Source organism: Nipponia nippon, unplaced genomic scaffold, assembly GCF_047370975.1.
Source record: "Nipponia nippon isolate SJK-2023a ecotype South Korea unplaced genomic scaffold, ASM4737097v1 scaffold_3, whole genome shotgun sequence".
Taxonomy (NCBI): Eukaryota; Metazoa; Chordata; class Aves; order Pelecaniformes; family Threskiornithidae; genus Nipponia; species Nipponia nippon.
In genome coordinates, this window is record NW_028262347.1 from 67,116,885 (window position 1) to 67,137,651 (window position 20,767).

The 20,767-nt window shown below is 42.9% G+C and overlaps 1 protein-coding gene across 6 annotated transcripts in view; it reads left to right on the forward strand.

Annotated features, from left to right (window-relative positions):
• Positions 1 to 20,767, forward strand: part of DENND5B (DENN domain containing 5B) — a 118,218-nt gene that overhangs the window by 56,286 nt on the left and 41,165 nt on the right. For all 6 annotated transcript variants that reach the window (XM_087766605.1, XM_087766608.1, XM_087766607.1 and 3 more), the window contains 3 exons: positions 3,808 to 4,474; positions 16,541 to 16,728; positions 20,109 to 20,642. In XM_087766605.1, coding sequence (XP_087622731.1) covers positions 3,808 to 4,474; positions 16,541 to 16,728; positions 20,109 to 20,642 — 1,389 coding nt within the window. The remainder of the gene's footprint in view (positions 1 to 3,807; positions 4,475 to 16,540; positions 16,729 to 20,108; positions 20,643 to 20,767) is intronic.

The following is a 20,767-nucleotide window of genomic DNA, read 5'->3' on the forward strand; positions in this document are numbered from 1 at the left end:
AGGTCTCCACATCACTTTGCATATACAGAAGGCATCAAGGACTCAGAACGATGCTTCGTCAGCACAGTTAAGATGGTGATAACTCAACTACCAAGGCTACTTATGCCTTTGAGTTCTGCCTTTGAATTGGGGGTGTTCAGAGGAGAAGTGATGGGAGGTGTGCAGCAGGAACATGGCAGCAAGAGGTAACAGCTGGAATTGCTGCATTATTTGTCTCTCACGTTACAATTGAAAATATCTAGTATTCCTGAAGCATGATCATATTATCAGACAAAAATGGAACACCAAAACCAGCAAGAGACCTATTGAAATGAAATAATTGAACTTAGCTGCATTCAGCTGAAATCAAATAGCTGAAGAACACATCTTTCGTTTGCAATGTGTCTTGGAGGGAAAAAAAAAAATCATGTACCAACAGCAGCAGTATTTAATGGTCTTTTAAATCATCTTTTGGAAACCTTCTTTATTGTTTTGATCTGAAACATCATTTAAAGTAATATCCACCTCCACAGAATCCCTTGAGGCAATTATTGGCCTTTCTGATCTTGCCTTGCTGTATTAGTTCTGCCTATGTGTTTGCTTTATGTGAGCTTCCAGAAGCAATTTTCCTCAGAGAAGAAAATGCATAAATCCTTGAAGGTTAACTTGTGAGAACTTTGACTTCGCTGGATGCCTAAGGAATTTCAATTGCCTTCTGAAACCATTCTGTCGCTTTAAACATAACCCCTGAAGTCCCAAGAAATAACTCTGCCTACGAGTCATGTTTTCTCTCCCTTTCAAAGTATACAGAGTTCTTTTTAACAGGGAAGTATTATTTCTTTTCCCCCCACTGCTTTTTGTGATTATCCCTGCCTAATGTCACATACTGTCTTCTGTGGCCATTCCACAAGTAATGTGTGGTACCAAACTGAAGATCTCAGTAGAGAGGAAGGTGAAATTTTTAGGAAATAAGCCTCCTATTTTAGCCCTCTGGTTCATCAGGGTATATAAATCTTTGCCTGTATTTCTGAAGTCCAAGGAAGCATTGTCCATTTAACATGTCATGTACTGAAATAAAAGAATTAAAGGTTCCCCGGTGTAATTTGAAGGAGCAAGCTTTAACACAAACAAAAGCATCCTTCTTTCCACCCCTCACCCATGGCACAATTTGAGTACGGAGCTTGCTGCCACAGCATGTTGTGAATACGAGAAATACACAGGGGCTTAAAAAGTGAAGTAGAGGATCTAATGGAGAAGAGGTGGACCGGTGCTGATGAGCAGTGGCCCAGAGGGCACCTTTGGTTCAGAAATATCTGCAACTGATGATGGCTGGACGGAGGGAGGGATTATGGGGTGGGTGTGTCCTGCCTCTGTGTTTAGGAAAAGGGTATCTCCTACTCATCACCCCTAGAGATGTGGTATGGATTAGTTGATACCTTTTTGTCTGTCTTTGTGCAGCTTCCTTTTGTTTTTACAAACCATGTTGATTATAAGCCTTACTGCAAGTACGATTTAATTCCACATTTTTCTGCAGATAGATATGTTTAAATATAAATAGTACAGTGCTCTGAAAGCCAAAATCCTGTCCTTTGATCAGTAATCTTGGATAGTTTTCTGTGTTTATACACAGAAGCAATAAAGGTGACTGACAGCCTTCTCACCGTTAGTCAGCCAGCTTCACGAGCAGGCAAAGCTTTCACCCCCCCAGCACGTCCCGAGCTGCTCTTCCCCAGCACTCTCCTGGGGCACGTGTGACAAACACAGACACGATGGGAAGTGATTGATGTCCCAGGCACTAAGATGAAAGTTTTTATGCGTTAACTGCAAATTTGAAGCTTTCTGTATTGCTGGAAAATGAGCACGGGCCCTTCCTTTTGATCTTAGCTTCTTAAGTGACTCTTGGTCGTTCTTCCCTGCCTCGGTGCTTTCCCACCTTCTTTCCTTCTCTGCCTTTTCCTGTGTCTTCACGTAGGTCTAACGACAGCATCAGTCTCTGTGCCAGGGTTTGCAGCCAGGGTCTTAAAATGTCGATATTCTGCATATGCCGGGCTGTGGCTGAAACTGAATAGATGGGTGTCCCTTTGTGTGTGTATATTCAGTAGATAAAGGACGAGGGAATAATAATTAAGACTTGGAGGACATTTATTTAATACAGCCTTCTGAAACTGTCTCAGCTCATCTGAATTTCCTTGATGCTTATCTGTTCTTGATTGTACCAGTACGTATAATTTGCTTATCCAGGTATTTTTCTGTAAAGTGAAGAAAATATAGTCTTTGATAGTGTTGAGATTAAAACCTATGATTTCAGCCTGATGGGGTTTGATAAGGCTATAGCTGCCATTTAATGCCCACATTCTAGAAATAAATTTTTGCTAAGCAATCCTGCCAAAAAGTGAGGCTGAGATATTTATTGTGCAGAATAAATTTAAATAAAGTGTGAAACAAGGATTTTTTTACTACTACTTTATTGGAAAAGCCTTAACCATGGCACTGCTGTTAATGCCTCAATAAAAACTATAAACCTTTTGCATGCAAATGAGGCTGCTGTTCAAAAATGGTTCAAGCTGCAATTTCATGGTTTATGTCAGCAAAGCCCATCAATTGAATTAAATTCTTCTACCAACTCCAGGCTACTTATTTCCCTATACATTACCTTTTAAAGGAATACATAAGAGCCGTCCTAGATAACTTAGGGCCTTGCTAGCATGTTGTGAAGTGAGTCTGGACCGCTTGCCTAAATCCCAGCTGGGCTGGTAGCAGCTTTATCAGGCTGTCAGACGGTCTCTGCAAGGTGCGCTGATGAAGTTCAGGGTAGGACATGCCTGAAAATACATAATTCTTTTTCTCGACCTCTTCCACCATCAGAAGAATTTACTCCTGGTGAAGGTGAGACATTAGGAGATGCACTCAGTCATGTGTAGGCTCACATCCCTTGGGAAAGTTGGCTTCTAGTGTTGCCTTTTGGAACAGGAGGAGCACTTTGAAAAGGGTCTCCCTCTCTTCCTTCCTTTTATCTCTTCAGATGGAAGGTACAAAGGAAGCTTTAGTTCTTCATTTATAACATACCGATTTAGCTAGAACATAAGGAGTTTCATGCTGACGCACATTCAAACAAGTTTTGCTGGATGTTTGTTATTTTGTATTAGATGACTGATAGAATTCCTGAGGAATGTCTGGAAAAATGCCTGGAGTTATCACTAGAGCTGTGTTTCAGAGAAACACCTAGTGTAGTAGAATCACTGCAAAAGATTTTGCTGAGTGGTAAATCAAAAACAAGGCTTTCATAGATTTTGGATGTTCCCCCCCCCCTTCCTTCTTCCTAAGCTGTTTTATAGCACTTAATAGCTGTCAGCCAATTGTTTTGCTTTCTTTTAGGAAAATTAGGGAAGATCAAAGAATTTCAAGAAGTCTGTAATTTTAATTCAGTGGTATAAGATGCTCCCTTGGCTCTCTAATTTTAGAGTACTGTGGGAACAATATACGTGAATGAGAACAAAACTGGACGTATTTCTATGATGCTTAAGTAAACGACACAAAGGCTATTCAGTAATGAAAATAATTTTATGAAGTAATGAAAATAAGTCATAATGACTTAATAGATGGGTGATTTTGGAGAGTGTTTTCCTTTCTTCAGTCATGGCTATCTCTTCTTTTAAGTAGCATCAATTTTAGGCTGTTTGTTGTTGGGCTACTTTTCAGGGGGATTATGTTCACTGATTAATGGCTTCTTGTGATGCGGTGGAAAAAAAGAATGTGCCTGTAAAGCTAAAGTAACAAAATAAAATTGTAGCTTAGATAACTATATCTATTTCTTTTCTCTTTTCTTAGCTGTGTATGCCAAAAGGGCTGTCTTTCAGGACGCAGGCAGATAACAGAGATCCGCAGCTCCATTCGTTCATCATCACCAGAGAAGATGGCTCTCGTACGTATGGGTTTGTGCTCACATTCTATGAGGAGGTCACGAGCAAGCAGATCTGCACAGCCATGCAAACGCTCTACCAGATGCACAACGCAGAGCAATACAGCAGCGTCTGCGCCTCCTCCTCGTGCAGCATGGACTCCCTGGCCAGCAGCATCGACGAAGGCGATGCCACTTCCCTTGCCAAGCTCCAACGGTACAACTCCTACGACATCAGCAGAGACACGCTGTACGTCTCCAAATGCATATGCCTCATCACCCCTCTGCCCTTCATGCAAGCCTGCAAGAAGTTCCTGATCCAGCTCTATAAGGCGGTGACCTCCCAGCAGCCGCCGCCTCTGCCCCTGGAGAGCTACATCCACAACATCCTCTACGAGGTGCCTCTGCCGCCCCCAGGGAGGTCACTAAAGTTTTATGGGGTTTACGAGCCCATCATTTGCCAGAGACCTGGGCCCAATGAGCTGCCGCTCTCTGACTACCCGCTGCGGGAGGTCTTCGAGCTGCTGGGCCTGGAGAACCTGGTCCAGGTTTTCACCTGCGTTCTTCTGGAGATGCAGATCCTTCTGTACTCACAAGGTGGGCACGTGTCCGATGATGCATGTTGGGTCTGTTCCCAGTGGGCAGTTCACGGGCAGCTGCAGCCACAGAAGCTAATATAAAGTTGTTGATTTTCAGGGGATTTGTGAAACGTGAGAATGTAATGAAAAAATGCGAGAGAAGTTAGTCTGTCCTAATGAAAGCACTAAATAATTGTTTCTTCCAGGCAGTCTAGGTGCTGCTTGTTTAATTATGCATTGTATTTATCACTTGTGACAGCTAGCAATAGAATTCACTTAATTATTATCCTTACATTGCCCTTGATCATGCTGCAAGACAGCATGAAACTAATCCTATCTTTTGCAAAAATACCAGCAGAAAGTAATATATCTTGCAGAAAACACTCTTGCTACTTTCTTTTTCAACTTTCAGCAGCATATTGAAGTTTGGTGAGATTTCCTCCCTCCTGTATGATGGATATGTTCTGGTTAAAGCACTGAGAGTTTTTTAGCACTTAGAGGCTGAAGTTTTAATGCTGGGTTGGAACTGAGTGGAGTTACAGGGCATCCCTTCACAGTCCTACTTGAGATATTTGACAGCTTTTCTGACAAGGATGCTGGTACTTCTTTTTGAGACACTTAAGATTGCAGTTGGCAAAGGCTAGCTACATTGGCAGAAGCTGCAGCAGAGCCTGTCCACGTCAAAGTATGCCAGCCAGCTTTTGAAAATCTGGCCTATGCCTTTTCTCTTCTGGTTGTGTCTTTCTGCAATAGTGCAATACTCTGCTACAAGTTTTGGGAATCTTGACTTAGTGATGGGCATGCTCGGAGGTTTTACGCCCGTATTACTCTTTCCTGTATGATGTTGGTTGCTGTGAGTCTGGCCCTGGTGCTATTCAGGTACCAAAAGGTATGGGCTGCATCTGTTGCAATGCACCAAAGTGCCCGAACAAGTCAAGTTCAAGTTGCCTGCTGACTTTCAAGGGCTTGTCCAGACTTTTTGGAGGTTCCTCGAAGTCTCAGTGGAATCCTGTCCACATTATCTGGGTTCCCAAATGGCTTCTGTGATGCTGACCCTAAATTAATAAAATGTGCCTCAGGGGAAAAAGTTTGCGGGGGGTGGTTTCATCAGACTAGAATGAACAACATGAAGCCAGGAGGTGCGCATACCTTTTAACAAAAAGAAGAAAAGATGCTGAATACCTAGACCGCTCAAGAGATGCGGTTCAAGCAACAGACAGCTTGAAATGGAGAGGAGAGAGAGGATGGGAAGTCACCTAAAATGAGTATGGGTAATGAACCTTCAGGCTCCAAAAGTGAATGCTTGGGTTTGTCACATAAAAGAAAAGGTCAGTAAGTGTGTAATAGTAATACTAATGAATAAATGACTGGAAATGGGGAAGAATGTTCAGGGAGGTGGAAGGAGGTTAGTTCTTCTGCAAATGACTGAATTCAAAGGATCACTAGTTCTTTGCAAAGTGCTTCTCCACGTGGAGTCCAGAGGTTTGCTTTCAAGAACTGAAAATGAAGGGCTTTATCTGCTCTCAGTTGGAAGTGTGAGCAGAAATCCTGCTGTTAGTTTTGATTAGGCTGCTTTTCCCCTCCCTTCTGCTTCTGTGTGTGTGTGCTTACCCCTCTCTTCCTCAGTTTGAATCATGCTGCCTTTGGCACTTGACACCGGGGTTCAACATTAAGCAGCAACAGCACTGAAATGCCTCCCCATCCCTGCTTGTCATTCCCACCCTGGTCCCTGCTTATGGACTCACTGAAAACTTGAGATTTTTTTTTTATTTTTTTTTACTGTAAGCTAGTAGCATTAGGAAAAATCTGCTTGTCAGATTACATTTTAGTAATATTTTGTGCAGATGGAGAGCAACCTGCATATGCGTTACTTCTGTAATAGTCCTTGAGCCTGATACAAAATATCCACTAAATAATTTTGACTCAATTTTCAGTGCCACCAGAAGTTAGATAAATAAGTGTTTTTCATCCAATTACTGGCTATAATTCAAGGGTTTACTTGTTTTGTTTGCTTTCACTGTGGTTTTTTTTTAAAGAAAAATGCGATAGTGAGAATTAATCCTCTCCACCCTCCAAAATTCAGATTATTTTTTTCCCTCTCCCTCTATTATTGGTGAATCTGGGGATGTCCTTGACATGACCTTTACTTCCCTATCTAATATAGACACAACCTGATGGCGCATGGGGAAAAGCATACCGTTGTATTAGGGAAATACTGTGATTATGTAAATAGCATTGTAATGCTGGTTCCCAGAGGTGAGGAATGTGGACTGGCGGTCAAGTGCAAAGCCTCAGTTTTGGCATATCCCGATAGCTGAGTGCTTGGCTAATTGTGCACTGCGGCTTCTTTTATCTGTCAGTCTTGTGATTCCTGAAAGAGAAAGCAAAGCAGCTCTTTTCCTATTTGAGATATAACCAGGCTATATTCTACTGAAATCTGCTCTCTAAGCTTTGAGATCCATCAGGGAGAAATGCTTTCTCAACTGCAAGTTCTTTCAAGGCAAAAAGATAAAAAGAAGTTTTTGGCTTATGTGTTGTTTGTTCCAAAGTAACGAATGAGAGAGTGATTTTGCAAATTTGTCCTTCCTTCCCTTTCTACTTTAAAGAAGATGGGCTCACTGGACTGTGTTTCCAGTGGCCTGGCCTTCCTGCAACCTTACCAAACTCAACAAAAGATCAGCAGAAGATGGTCTTGCGTCCACAGGGTGCAATTTCAAGCAAGACAGCATTATTCACCCAAAGTCAGAGTTCACTGAAATGCTACAGTATTCAAGAAATCAGAGCATTGGACCAAGACCTACTTCAGTTCACCAAACTATTTCAGTGAGAGACCTGCTAATAACACATGTGGGAAAAGTCAGCTGACTTTTTTTGTGGTTCTCCTAGCCCTGTTGGAAAGAAGCTTTTCATTCAAGCTTGCAAAAAAAATTTATTCCTTTTTTTAAAAAATAAAGACCTCTTTTGGAAAGTTGAGTGAAAATATAAATTGTTGCACAACCCTGACCATACACTGAGCCTGCTGGCTGTCTACTGAGAACCTTAAACTTCTCACTAAACATCTGTCCACTAAAGGCAGATAGATTAGTTTTTGAAGCCAAGAAAGAGCAACAGGGATATGAAAACTGCAGACACTGGGAACAACTGGTGAAGCAGCTTTAGTTCCAAACTTTATGGGCAAGCATGGGCAGTGGGCTGCCTGCGGGAAAGATGGTGGTCAAGTGGAGTTGCACCTGGTTACTGCCAGAGTTGGCAATACCAGCAGCGAAGGGCTGGCAGGAAGGTAGCACAGAGACTGTACTGGCTTTTCTGGAGGGGTTTTTCTCTAGTGAACTAGGAGTCAATGATGAAAAAGTTTATTTTTAACCATGTAGCTCAGGCATAATGTTTCCAGCAGCCTGAACAAAGGCATCGAACTAAATGAAGAGGTGAGGGTGTTGGGTGACTTTACCCAGCTTGCCCTGGACGCGTTCCCAGCATGATACGAGAGTGTCTGGCACAGCTCTGCAGTGGGGACAGGACCAATTGGTAGCTGTTTGTACCATGGCTGCTACTGTCAACTTTGGGTATCTAGCTGCTATGTTCATGGTGTTTTATGGGTGAGCGGTATCCTATCAGTTGGGAAAATGAAGGAATTGTGATGGACTGTAACTTCACTTTGCAGCTGTGGTGGTCAGGCAGAGGGATGGAGAGACTGATGTAAAAGAACGATGAGCTCCTTTTTTGAGCTCGTTTTTTAAGCTCTTCCATTCCCAAACATCTTGGACCGCAAGCAACTACCTTAATCCTCAATTTCTCTCAAGTTTATGGTTTAAACTTTAAAGCAGCCTGATGCTAAGGAGCTATCGCTGTGGCTTTACAAACCACAGTTTGGGAACTGCATGTGTGGATAATTGTGTCCTTGGGGGCCAAAAGCCACTATGACCAAAGCATTTCAGTCGGAAGATGCGAAACGTCTGTGCAGCTTGGGAGCAGCAAATGGTGCTGTAGCAGTGTAAGGGCAAAACGTGGAACAAGGTGAGGATAGCTGGGTAACTGGCAGAGACCTGTGCTTGCACCTAAATGGCAAGACTGAAGAGACAAGTCCTTACTGTTAATGGAGACAGCGTGGGCTTCCAGGGAGTTACTCAAAATCTCTGTTGGTGGGTAGATGTAATAGACTGCTCTAAGTGCCGACTTTGGCCTGCAAAGGTGAGACAGAAAGCTGTACGTGAAAGCACTAGAAGCAGAACTCCTGTGGCTTCAGGTTACATCTTCCTGCATGTGGAGAATACTTTTAAGTTTAAATAGGGCCAAACTTTAACAATAGGGTTTTGAAAACCAAAGGGTGGGATTAGATATTTTTTCCTCACGGTCCTTCAGGGTGCAGTCTTTGGATTGCAGCCTTATAAACTTCATCCTCTAAAAATCAAAGCTTGGATTCCTGTGACTTTCAAAGGAAGGACCTAAGAACTACAAGACTCCCAGCAAAACAGAAAAAAATGATATAGAGTCATACTTGTTATCACTAAACAAGGCACACAGTGTAGCACACATCTAACGTGTAAGCTTGGGGTTTACAGATTTTCATTTATGAAACAGAGTTGCTGTTGTAGTTTTATTATGGTTTATTCCATCGTAGAAGGTAATACTCTTGCAAGTGCCCTTTATTTTTTTCAGAGCACAGTTCTGCTGTGTGACCATGGAGATGTAAGGGCATTGTGAATGTCCAGGCTTCCAGCAGTGTCCGAGTTAATAACACCCTGCAATAGCTGCTACAATTTCCCAAGGATTGGTAACAAAATGCCACTGGTGGGAGATGTCTGCTGGAGAGACATGAATTAAACTGTGGGTTCTGCGGAAACCTCGGCAATCCATTTTGTATGTCTGCCTTTCTAGGGATTTAAACATGAGAGGGAATGTGTGGATGAGACAAAGATAAACTTCTTAGAGCTTAGGCTATTTCTACTCATTATAATTTTGAGCGTTTCCCAAGTTGTTTTTCAAAGGGCTTGAGTAATGGCTCCTCAAAGATTGAAATATTCTTTGCATTATTTCTTTTTCAATCTTAGAAATTATAATACAAATGGCTACGCATATACATATATAGTCATCGCCTAGAAAAAGGTGTCTGAAAGATCTTTCTTACAAAGCCTGTTTTGGGGGAGATTTTTTAAAATGAATACGTGCATGATGTATTCTTTAAAGCAATTTTACACCAAATAGTTACGTAAAAAAACGTTGCTTTCCTCTGCTTGTTATTTAAATAGCTGCGCTCCACACTGGTATTTATCAAAACCAATGGGAAGCTATTGCAGAGCTAATGGTGAACAATTTACACAGGGACAAAATATGTCTATGCTGTGACAGAGACCTGAGTTTAGGGCCTCAACAGCACCACAGTCAGAGGAGACTGCAGTGCATGTTCCCCTGGAAAAGAGACAAGTAATTGGATAGAATAATCAAAGAATCAAATATCCTCTTGGTTTTTAACTTAGGTGGAAAGACAAAACCGTTTTTTAATTAAAAGTTGCTCAATTTTGTTAGCTGAAGACAATACGGCCTGAAAAGTCAAGTTTTTAAAGCAGCTGGAAGCAAGGAGAAGGAGCTAGTACAGGTCTGTACCACATCCCCATTCCTGTTGGTACTAATAGTGCAGTATAGAGGAAGATTTGGCAACTGCTTTCATCACTTTGCACGCACACACTCTATCCCCTCTCCACCTTTTTTTTAGTTGGATTTTATGATTTTTCCATTATAAAACGTCTTTACCTTTTAAGAATGGGGTAGGGAGAGTTAAATTAGGCCTTTGCATTCCAGCTATGGCAAATGCCACATAAATAACATGGCAGTCAAAAGTGGTCTTGAGCAAAGTTGTTGCCTTCTAGAGTCTGTGCTCTCCCCGCCAGCCTGCTGCCCTGGCCCAGAGCCACCGCCCGCCGGGGAGGCTGCTCTGCCCCAGCAGCCACGGGGACGAGCAAGGGGCTCCCGGTGTCGCCAGGTGCATCTTCACGTGTCCTGCTGCTGCCTTGTCGCCTTGTCACAGACTTCTGCCCTGCTCTTGGAGGCTTAACCATGCTGGTAATGGGAGCTAATTCAGGTTTTCCTGTGAATTAATTCTTAAGGTGGCTCATAATCATAAACTAATTTATGCTGAACCACTGATGGCAGGCTGTAACATGGATAAATCATATAAATGGAAATTTATTGAAGTGGAAGTGATTTTTTTTTTTTTTTCCCCTTTAAGCATTTGCCAGCGAGGGAAAATGGGAAGAATTGGCCTTGGTGAATATCAGCCTTGGGATGTTTCCCTTGGGGCAGACCTGACCTGAGGCTGAGGGGCTCATTCTTAGTTCAGGCAATTAGAGGCAGGCTAGTCTTGATCATCCTGTTTAAGAAAATATGTATTTTCAGATTTGCATAAATTGCTGCTCTGCTTTTATCTTGTAATTCATGCGCTGTATCACTCGCTGGTAAATCCCATCTTCTGGGGGGGATAAAGGGCGTTGAGATGCTGTGGGTCGTTCCCCAGGACGGTCTGCTGGTTACAGCCCTGCGTCACCAACCTGTCCGAGTGTCCTGAAGGCAGCACTGGTGCAAGGTGATTTCTATGGCAAATAAACATCTCCTGAAGCATTTTTGTGTGTTTTATCTGAACACCTCTTGAAAACCACCTGGTCTGGCTTCTCAGTCATCACAGCTGCTGTTACACAAACCAGATGAAAGATGGAAGCTTCCAGGGTGCTTTGAAGTCTGCGAAACTTATGTGCATTGCTTCTGTGGAGCTATTGAGAACTGATCTGAAAACCTTTGCTTTCATAAACAATTTTTGTCTCAGATGTGCATTTCAGATTTCCATCTGCAGTATGCTATATATAAACATTACAGATCTGAAGGTACCGAGTCACTAGACAGGTCTCGTAACTGTTGTGCGCCATTCCTGACTCATGCTCAGAGCTCCAAGCAAAATATTAATTTTTATTTTCCAGTTTTTCTGATGTACTTGGCTCAGCTAATGCATATCTTGTTAGAAAAAGTAGCATTTGAACAGCAGTTGCTTATAATGCTTTGACTGAAGAGGTAGCATGTGGAAAAACTATTAGTCATAAGAATGTTTTAAAACTTGTTCAGGTGTTTCCTTCTGAAGAATTAGCTCTTATTCATTAAGATTGATTATTTTATTTTATCTGTTGTTGGATTTGTTTTGTTTAAAACTGTTGCCTAGAATCATTTTGTTCCTTTTGATAAGGTACTTTTTGAGAGCATCATCTGATTATCATCTTCCAGGATACATATTTAAATACGTGGCTTTGCAAAGCTGTGGTTCTACTTTGTGCATGTTCAAAACACAGCAGAGGAAAGGAAGTGGTGTCCAGGTAACCCGTCTTTTCAAATGCTTCCAAGCGCTTTCAAGTTGTGTGTAAAACGGGACTTGAAAAGAAAGAGGAAGGATGGTCTATTTTTAAAGCATCGTACTGGATTTAGAAGATCCAGGCTGAGACTGCAGCTCTGCAGTAGGCTTTCTGCCTTACCTTTGGTGGGTTACTGGAACAGAGAGTTGGAAAACCGCCAAATTGTTCTTTCATCAGGAAGGCTGGGTGTGTTGCACCTGGAATAACACTGTACTGATCACAGCAAGAATGCCATTTCTGGTTTGAATGAGCGTGTCTATGCTCTTACGCATGCCTTGTACTCAAAAATCCTGTGGTTGGGCATTTGCTGAGAAGGTGCAAGGTGAGATTCTCTTCTGTTTGATTACAACCAAAGATTTGAACCTGTTTTGGAAGTAGCGCCTGAATGAGGGAGGCATCAGCTGTTCTGGGCAGGGGTAACACTGATATCCCTTTCCCCTCTCAAATTATCTTGGTTTCACTTTGCTGCAGCACGGGAAGGATTTTGAGATATCGGACTCCTTTGTGGCAGGAAAAGCAATTTTTATGTTGAGCTTTGTGAATTGCTTAACGTCTCAGAGCTTCTATACCCAATCTGTAAAATGAAAGGAGAAGGATTATTTTGTTTTGTTTTCTCAGTTGCTGCCTGTGTTTGGACTTTAAGCCCTTTGGGACAGATATTTCTGCATGCACAGTATCTGTTGTAATACCGTGCTGATTGGTTATTGTCCTGTTATTGTAGTATGGAGAATCAACATCAAGACAAATATTTGGCAAATTTTGTCCTCTTTCAGAAAAACACTTCTAGTGAGTTGATGTTCAAATGCTGAAACCATTTCCACCTCTAGCACAAAATAGCGATTCGTAATTATACAGGAGCCTCTCAGGGTTTGCATTTTAAGCAAACGTTGTACCTTGCGAGCCATGTGACTGTTTCCAGACCTTTGTAAAGCATGGCTGAAACACGGTGCTTGTGCAGCAGAACCGCTGACCCGTGGCAGAGCGGGTCCCCGCTGCGGTTACTTGTGCTGCGCAGGGAAGTGAGATGCAGGGACTTGGCCGAGGGCCTCCAGCAGATGCTGCCAGAACAAGGGGTTTTGGATGCAGAGTCTTTGAACTCGACTCTGTTGCCCTCTTCTTCACTTAGGGAGAAAGTTAAGTGTGAGAGACAGACCCGTGCCAAATCCAGCTAAGCAGTTGTTAGAAGGCAGCAGTTGCAATAGAAGCCATAGGGGCCACTTTGCCTTGGGATTATCCTCACTGAGCCATTTTTCTTGGAAAATGTCCTGTGTACAAATTAGAGATTTAACTCTGAACATGAAAAACTTGCTGTAGGGGCTGTGCTTGATGATGTTCCCTATCCTGGAGAGGGCAGGATAGTTCCCTGTCCCAAAAAGGCAGGGCAAGTGATGCGGGTATAGCTGCCAAGCAAAATAAATACTGTGGTATAAGCTATCATCACTCTGGGAGTGGGTGGAAATGAAAACTGAAAGGAAGAGAGGGATATAACAATGCAAATAAGAGAAGTGGAGCAATCAGATGGAAAGGAGATCCAGGATAAGAGAAATTTAAAGCTAAAAGCCCGTCTGCACACTGCAGAGAAACGTGTCTGGTGTTTGGGACATTCAGTAAGTCTCTGGACCTTCTGCGTCCTTCCCCCACTGTCCCGAGCTGTGCAGCAAAGAGAAGGGGAGGAAGTCCCAAGCTTAGGTCTCTGCTGTCCACTACTTATTTTTGTACCCAGAGGTGATTTTTCACGGATCAGATCTTTCTGTGGTGGTAGCAGCTTGCTGCTGTGGGCCGTCACTGTGGGCTGTGACCTTCTGCTGATGCATTTAAAGTAGCCAGTAATAGCCGTGTTGGCATCGCAAGGCCTTTCACTGCATCCAGCGTGGTGTACACCGCGTGAGGTGGGTGAGCCCCAAGAGTAGGAAGGGATTTATTTCACCGATCTCGGGAAGTGGCCTGGATTTGAGCCATTCATCACTCTGAGTTTGTGACCTTCTGTGGGTATCACCCAGACAGTGTTTTTACTTTTTATATCTTTTCCGGATGTTTCTTGATGTCATATGGATGGGAAACAGGACTGTTGTGTCCTCACTCTGCTCAACAAACAGGCCTTTCTTACAAGACTCTTCCTAAACTGGTGAACACTATCTAATCCCCTATTCTAGCTCTAAAGGTTGGAGTAGGATCAGAGAATAGTCTTCCTACCTGGGCCTCTCATTCATAAAATAACAGGCAAAACTTGGCTTCCAGTTGGAGATTGTTATCAAAGTCTAGTAGTGATGGTGGGATAGGATCTGGAAACGCTGTCCCCCTTGACGCAAGCACACACAGTCTCTGCAAACCCTGGTTTTTCCATCTGTTTCCATTCTTTCCCCCTTCCTTTTTTTTTCTTTTCTTACAACTTACTAAGCTGGTTACAAAACGTGTGCTAGTGACTATGTTAAATATTATCAGTAGGGTCAAAGAAGAGTGAGAACACATTTCCAAAGTTGAATGCCCTTATCCAAAAAGATACTTGCAGCTTTGCTGTGAAGACCTGTTATTTCACATGGCTATGTAGATCAGAACAGACTTTGAAATCATCTCGTGCATACTAAGACATGCTACTTTCTGTATTTGATTTTTTTTTTTTTAACCTTTAAAGCTTTCGGAGTTATGAAGTGTCATGAGATGCCTAAGGTTCACCAGTAGATGTTGTAAGTTGATTCTGCATAAGTGCTTCTCAACAAGACAGCCAGCCAATGGATGTGTATAATTGTAGACCATTGCATAGGGAGAGATTCATAAATGGCTGATCTGTAGCTGGGAATGGTTTTGAGGTGTAACCTTGCGACTGACTTGTATGCATGAAATCATTTTGAAGAATGAGTGACTAGCTGTTAGTAAGACAAGATGAAAAATGTTTTTGCCCTGCCAGCTGACCTTCTGCAGATTGAGGCTGGTTTTCCACAGAGAGATGCTAGCAAGAAGGAGAATGGGTTATGCAATTTGTTGTTTTGATTTGCATATTTATTCAAGTGCATCTTTCCAGTGACCTCCTAATAGCTGAGCAGTGTCAGATGACAGCACTTTTGCTGTCACTGATGTCTGCCAGGGTATCAGGCTGGCTTGTTCAGGAAACGGGAAGGGCCAGGCTGGGTTCCTATCCATGCAAAAGCAGTCAGTGGGACTACAGGAAAAAAGCCTTCTTACCCAACTCAAAATCAGTGTTCATACATGTATCTTTAATTTCATGCAGAGGGGCTAGGAGAGATGGGCAACAACCCAAGTGTTACCAAGGATCTGGTCTTGGTGAGGCTGAAAATCTTTTGGTTGCTCAAACCAAAGCTCGTGAGACTCACCTGGCACTGATGAGAACTGATTTTGGATACAGCCATAGAGGAGACATCCCTTCTGCCGCTCTTGCCGGTTACTGATGGCATACCTGTTCACTGAAGCCGGGGGGAACAACTCCTTTTGCAAATAATATCATAGAATCATAGAATGCTTTGGGATGGAAGGGACCTTTAAAGGTCATCTAGTCATCCTCCTGCAACTGGCAGGGACATCCACAACTAGATCAGGTTGCTCAGAGCCCCATCCAGCCTGGCCTTGAATGTTTCCAAGGATGGGGCATCTACCACCTCTCTGGGCAACAGAGCAGCTTTCACAAGTGGCGGAGCCTCAGGACGGGAATGGGAACTGACTTCCCTGCTTGTCTGTGTGATGCAAAAGCTGCTGTAACATGGAGTAGAAGCAACCATCTGGTTTCACGTTCACCAGCAGCTTACAAGAGCCAGGGGTCTTTACGTGTTTCCTGATGAACTGTCTGCAGTTTGAGATTTGCTGTAAGGATGACTATCTCTTTAATACCAACATGTGATTTTTTTTTTTTTTTTTCCTAAAAACTGTGTTCTCACATTCAGATTCCCTCATTTATATTAATAAATAGGTTGTGGTATTGCATCATGCCAGCTGGATATTTGAGACATAATTTGCTCTTATCGAAATTCTGAAATATTCTTGCCGCTCAGCTGGATTGAATTAATTTTTAATTAAAAACATAATGTGTTTACTTGAATCAAAACATTGCAAACCAATAAACTAGTGGATTAAATACAAATTTGGGAAAATAATGTCATATAAATATGCTAACTATACAGAATATTTTTGAGAACTAAATTTCTGTTAGGCTTCTGCTTGGTTTTTAAAAAATGCTTTTAAACACTTAAGGACTATAAACTTCTGCTGGTGTGGAGGTGAGTCTCCTGGAAAATACACTTAGCCTGAGAAGCAGTAGCAAGTGTAGCAGAAGCAGGCAGGCAGGAGCAAGCAAGAAAGTCTTACCGCAATATTTCCTTGAAGTTCACTTCTTTCTCCTCCTTTTCTCTTGTAAAAATACATGCTTTTTATAGAATCAGAGTAGTATTATCCTGTACTTTAGAGAGAACTTTTGGTATACTTCTAATAAATTAATTTAATGATGGAATAGATCTAGATAAGATATGAATATTTATGTTCAGCAGTTTCTTCCTGGGGGTAATGAGTTTTGATGAATTAAATAATGTTTAAGGCTTTTAAGTACTGTCTTATTTTCAAAAGAACATTTTACCATATAAACATGGTTTCTGTCTTGTTTTGTCACTGATGTCCTTGCCAAACAGATTTCAAAAGTGAAACATGGAAAGATAGCTCAATGTCTGTCTCCCTCTCTCTCTCTCCCTGTCTAGATTATCAGCGTCTGATGACGGTGGCGGAGGGGATCACGACGCTGCTGTTCCCATTTCAGTGGCAGCATGTGTACGTCCCCATCCTTCCTGCCTCTCTCCTGCATTTTCTGGATGCTCCCGTTCCCTACCTGATGGGACTGCAGTCCAAGGAGGGAACCGACCGCTCCAAGCTGGAGCTGCCTCAGGAGGTCAGTCTCTGCCTTTGGGCTTGCTATCCTGAAACGCGTTACTAATATTTGTGTGAATCCCTGCTGGAAAATGCCATGTCTGGTGTTAGGAGGCTTCTCTGGCACTGTGAAGATTGTTGGCCCGCAGGAGGGAGGTGGTGGGGGAAGCATCTGCAGTCATTCTTGGTCCATTTCTGAATTTAATGAGTGTCGCTAATTATACTTCTAAATGGTTCTCCTTCTGCTTCTTGCTGTGATGCTGAAAGTTTCTCTGCTTTCCCTACATCACACGTTTCAGTAGGTTTTGTCACTCTGTCAGTGTCACACTCCTATCAAAAGAGGGCTAAAGAGCCTTTCATTCGGGGATAGTCTTTATGAAACTGGATCTCGGGTGCAGTTGCTAGATGGTATAAACCTGTCCCTGTCCCCCCGCTGCTGATGAGAAGTTTGCCCCATCCTGCCAGCCTCGTCCTACCCACGTGTTCCTGGTTAGGTCAAGGTCTATTACTAGACCAGCACCCTGGCCTCAAATGAGCCAAATTTGCATTAATACCATGCCTGTGAATCGCTTAGAGGCATGCACACACACATGCTTTTAAAATATTGACTCACTCCAGTCTTTTGGACTGAAGATCTGTTCTCCCATGCAGTGGGAAGTGAAAGCTTTGCCTGGTCTATCTCTGGTTTGCCCCAGAGGAAAAAAGGAAGGAAAGGTCATTCACCTAATCTAGGTGTTAAAAATCACTGGTGGTAGAGAGTGAAATAGGGATTTTTATCCTCAAACTTTGACCAAGATGATTAAAACTGCTTTGCATTTTAACCTGGCCACTGATTGCTCTCTGTAGTGCAAAGCCTTTGGGATATGGCTAGCCTGTCTGCATTCGAGATGGTGACTGGACCCCTCTCTTGAGCATGCCATGCATTTTAACTTGGGTTTCTTCTTAAAATCAGTGGGATCCCTAAGAATAACTGTGTGTATGGCTGTAACGTCTCGTGACGGTGGCACCGCTGTGCCAAGCTCCGTGCGGGGACCTCTCCTGGGGGCAGGGTCCCTAAGGCTTGCGAATAGCTGCTTTTACTGAGAAGGCAGGTGGGAGCAGCAGCAGAGGAGAATATGCAGGAGGGGCAGTTTGTATGTGGAAGTGCAGGATTAAACACAGGGCAAGGATAATACGGTTTTTAATAAAGGTCTATTTTAAGTATTAGGTGGAGGTGACTGATTCTTAGCCTTGGTGGCACGTAACAGTGCAAATCAAGTCTTACCTTGTGGATACAATGGCTCAATTGCATGAAATTTGCACTGGTGTGGAAATGAAGCTGGTATCTAGCGACGCTTTTCAGTAAAACCATGCTAATATTACGTAATTACTGTGATTTTTAAAATTATTAGTCATATGCTTTTAGTTAGCAGATTAAGCTGTCATTTTCCTTAAATTAAAATTTTAATGTGATGGGCTTGCAGTATCACTGGAATAACAAATTAAATATCGCCAGTGAGGGAAGAGTAATAGTGGAGTGGAACCCCGCCGCCCAATTACAATGTTTAACAAATGAGTGAAAAATATCAGCACCGCATTTATGAATACCACAGGTCCAGTAACTGTGGGAAAGGGAAGGAAAGAAGGGATATTGAACAGGGAAGATCTTGAATCTCAAATTCCTCTAGACAATAAAAAATAGAAAATCCTTCAACATGCAGGCAATGATGAAGTGCTGTTCGCTTTAGCATTCCTTTGTTGTTCAGGCCAGGGGCTAGTTTTTCAAGCTCTTGGTCTAAATATAAACCATTTGTTTGTTAGAGATAAAAATTCTAACAACTGGCCATCATGCTGTCTTAAGGTTACTAATCTCTCTGCATTAACTTTAACCATCAGATGTTTTTGAAGAGAGAAGTGAGACCAATTCCCCAAGGGTTTTCTGAATCCAAATCTCATTTTTCAAATTTTGTAAATGATATGCAGAGCTGAAATTAAAAAGCCTTTGAAATGAAATATTGATAGATAAGAAGACAGTCACTGAGCTAAAGAACTGTACTGATGCATACCACAACTCTTTAATAGCTGTATAGTTAAATAAAACAAATTGTTTTGTATGAAAAAATGCTTTTTTTTGTACAGTCCAAATTTATTGTGAAAAAGTGAGCTGAAGGGTCAATTCTGCTTTACCAAATACCCTTTAAAGTATCTATGTGAAAGGTGATTTATCTCAAGTATGTCCCTGAAATATCCAATATATTATAACCACGTTTGCTGTGGCATGTACTGTCCTGCTGAAAATTAACCTTTTCAGCAAGGAAGGAAAATAAGTCCTTTCTGTTCACATAATCTGAAGATTAGTCTCCAGTGTTTGGTGAGAAGTAAAGAACAGTAAAAGCGCCTTGGAGAAGGCGGAGGAGCTGTGGTAATGGCCAAGTCAGGCTAACAAAGACCTGCTGCTGCTGCTGCCCTGTGGGTTCCTGCATCTCTCGTTCTGCAGCTTTATGCCAGGGTAAAACCCTTCGGAGCTCAGCACCTTGGGAATCTGACCTGGTTTAAGATTTTATTCAGCACAGCGCACTCAGACAGAGAATTTCAGATGTAAGCCGTGATTCAGAAGATCAATTACTGGTTTTCATTCTGCTATTATTCCTGAGGGTGCATTTGCAATGTAATTAATTTTTGTGCAGGGTTCTTCCATCCCCCCCATTGACACTTTCCGAGTAAAAGTATCTTCTCCGCTAGATTCATGTCTTCACTTAGCTTTAATCTTATGGGCTGAGATCCATCTCCATTCATAGCAAAGCTGTCTAAGAGGAATTGACAAGATTAAAAGCCTCCATGGAAACAGGGAGTAGGGGGGAGTGAGGAAATAGGGCTTGACCTGCAGCGGACAAGCTATACTCAGACATGATCCCAGAGGATTTGCATGGGACCCTTTTTTGCAGCTTTGCTCCTAGCACCATCATCTTTCTCACTGAACATCTCGTCCGTTGGTAGCGCAGCTACGGAGGCTTCTTGCAGTTAGATCCTGGTAAAATAAACATGCCCTTGAGATGCAATAATTCACACAAATAGTATTTACGTGGGCTGAGACGTGGTGCTGCACGTTCTGCTTGCTGGTGTGTCCTTGGCTGGTTTGGGAGGGGATATCAAATCTTTGTAGTGGGAAGTTTGGGATCTGCAAGTCCTGGGGGAACAGGAGAGGGCAGGAGGCTTCATTTATTCGTTAAATCAGTGCCATCCAGTTGGCCCTCAGCATTACTGAAGTCTGAAATATCACAGGCTAGACAACACAGCTAAAGTCTCCTGCATACGTGTGCTCTTGCCGTTTTGTCTGGAAGCACCCTGGGAAAATAGGGCTACTTATCAGAGCAGCCAATTCAGTGCTGAGCGTCCGTTTCAAAACTTTTCTTTTTATTTCAGGCAAACTTGTGCTTTGTAGACATCGATAACCATTTCATCGAACTGCCAGAAGAATTCCCCCAGTTCCCCAACAAGCTGGAGTTTATCCAGGAAGTCTCTGAGGTTCTCCTGCAGTTTGGGATCCCGCCGGAGGGTAACCTGCACTGCAGCGACAGCGCCACCAAACTCAAGAACCTGGTTCTCAGCGACTTGGTGAACGACAAGAACGGGAACATCCCCGGCAATGCCCTCAACATGTACGAGCTGCTGAAAGGCAACGAGACGATCGCCCGCTTGCAAGCCCTCGCCAAGAGAACGGGCGTGACGATGGAAAAAATGACCATCACGGCTCCCCTCGCGGAGAAGGAGAAGGATGGGAAATTGCCATGCGAGGAGGCGGAGCTGAGGGACTACAAACTGAATGTGCAGCTTCGTGAGGTTTTTGCCAACCGCTTCACGCAGATGTTCGCAGACTACGAGGCTTTCGTCATCCAGGCTGCCCCCGATATGGAGTCGTGGCTGACAAACAGGGAACAAATGCAAAACTTTGACAAAGTAAAGATAGCTGTGTATTCATTTTTCCATCTGAAAGTGCTTTTGGGAGGGAGGGAGAATCGCTATATTATGTATCTATAGCCTAGGTACTCTTTAATCCGCCGTTCTTCGTCTGCCTCACTGAG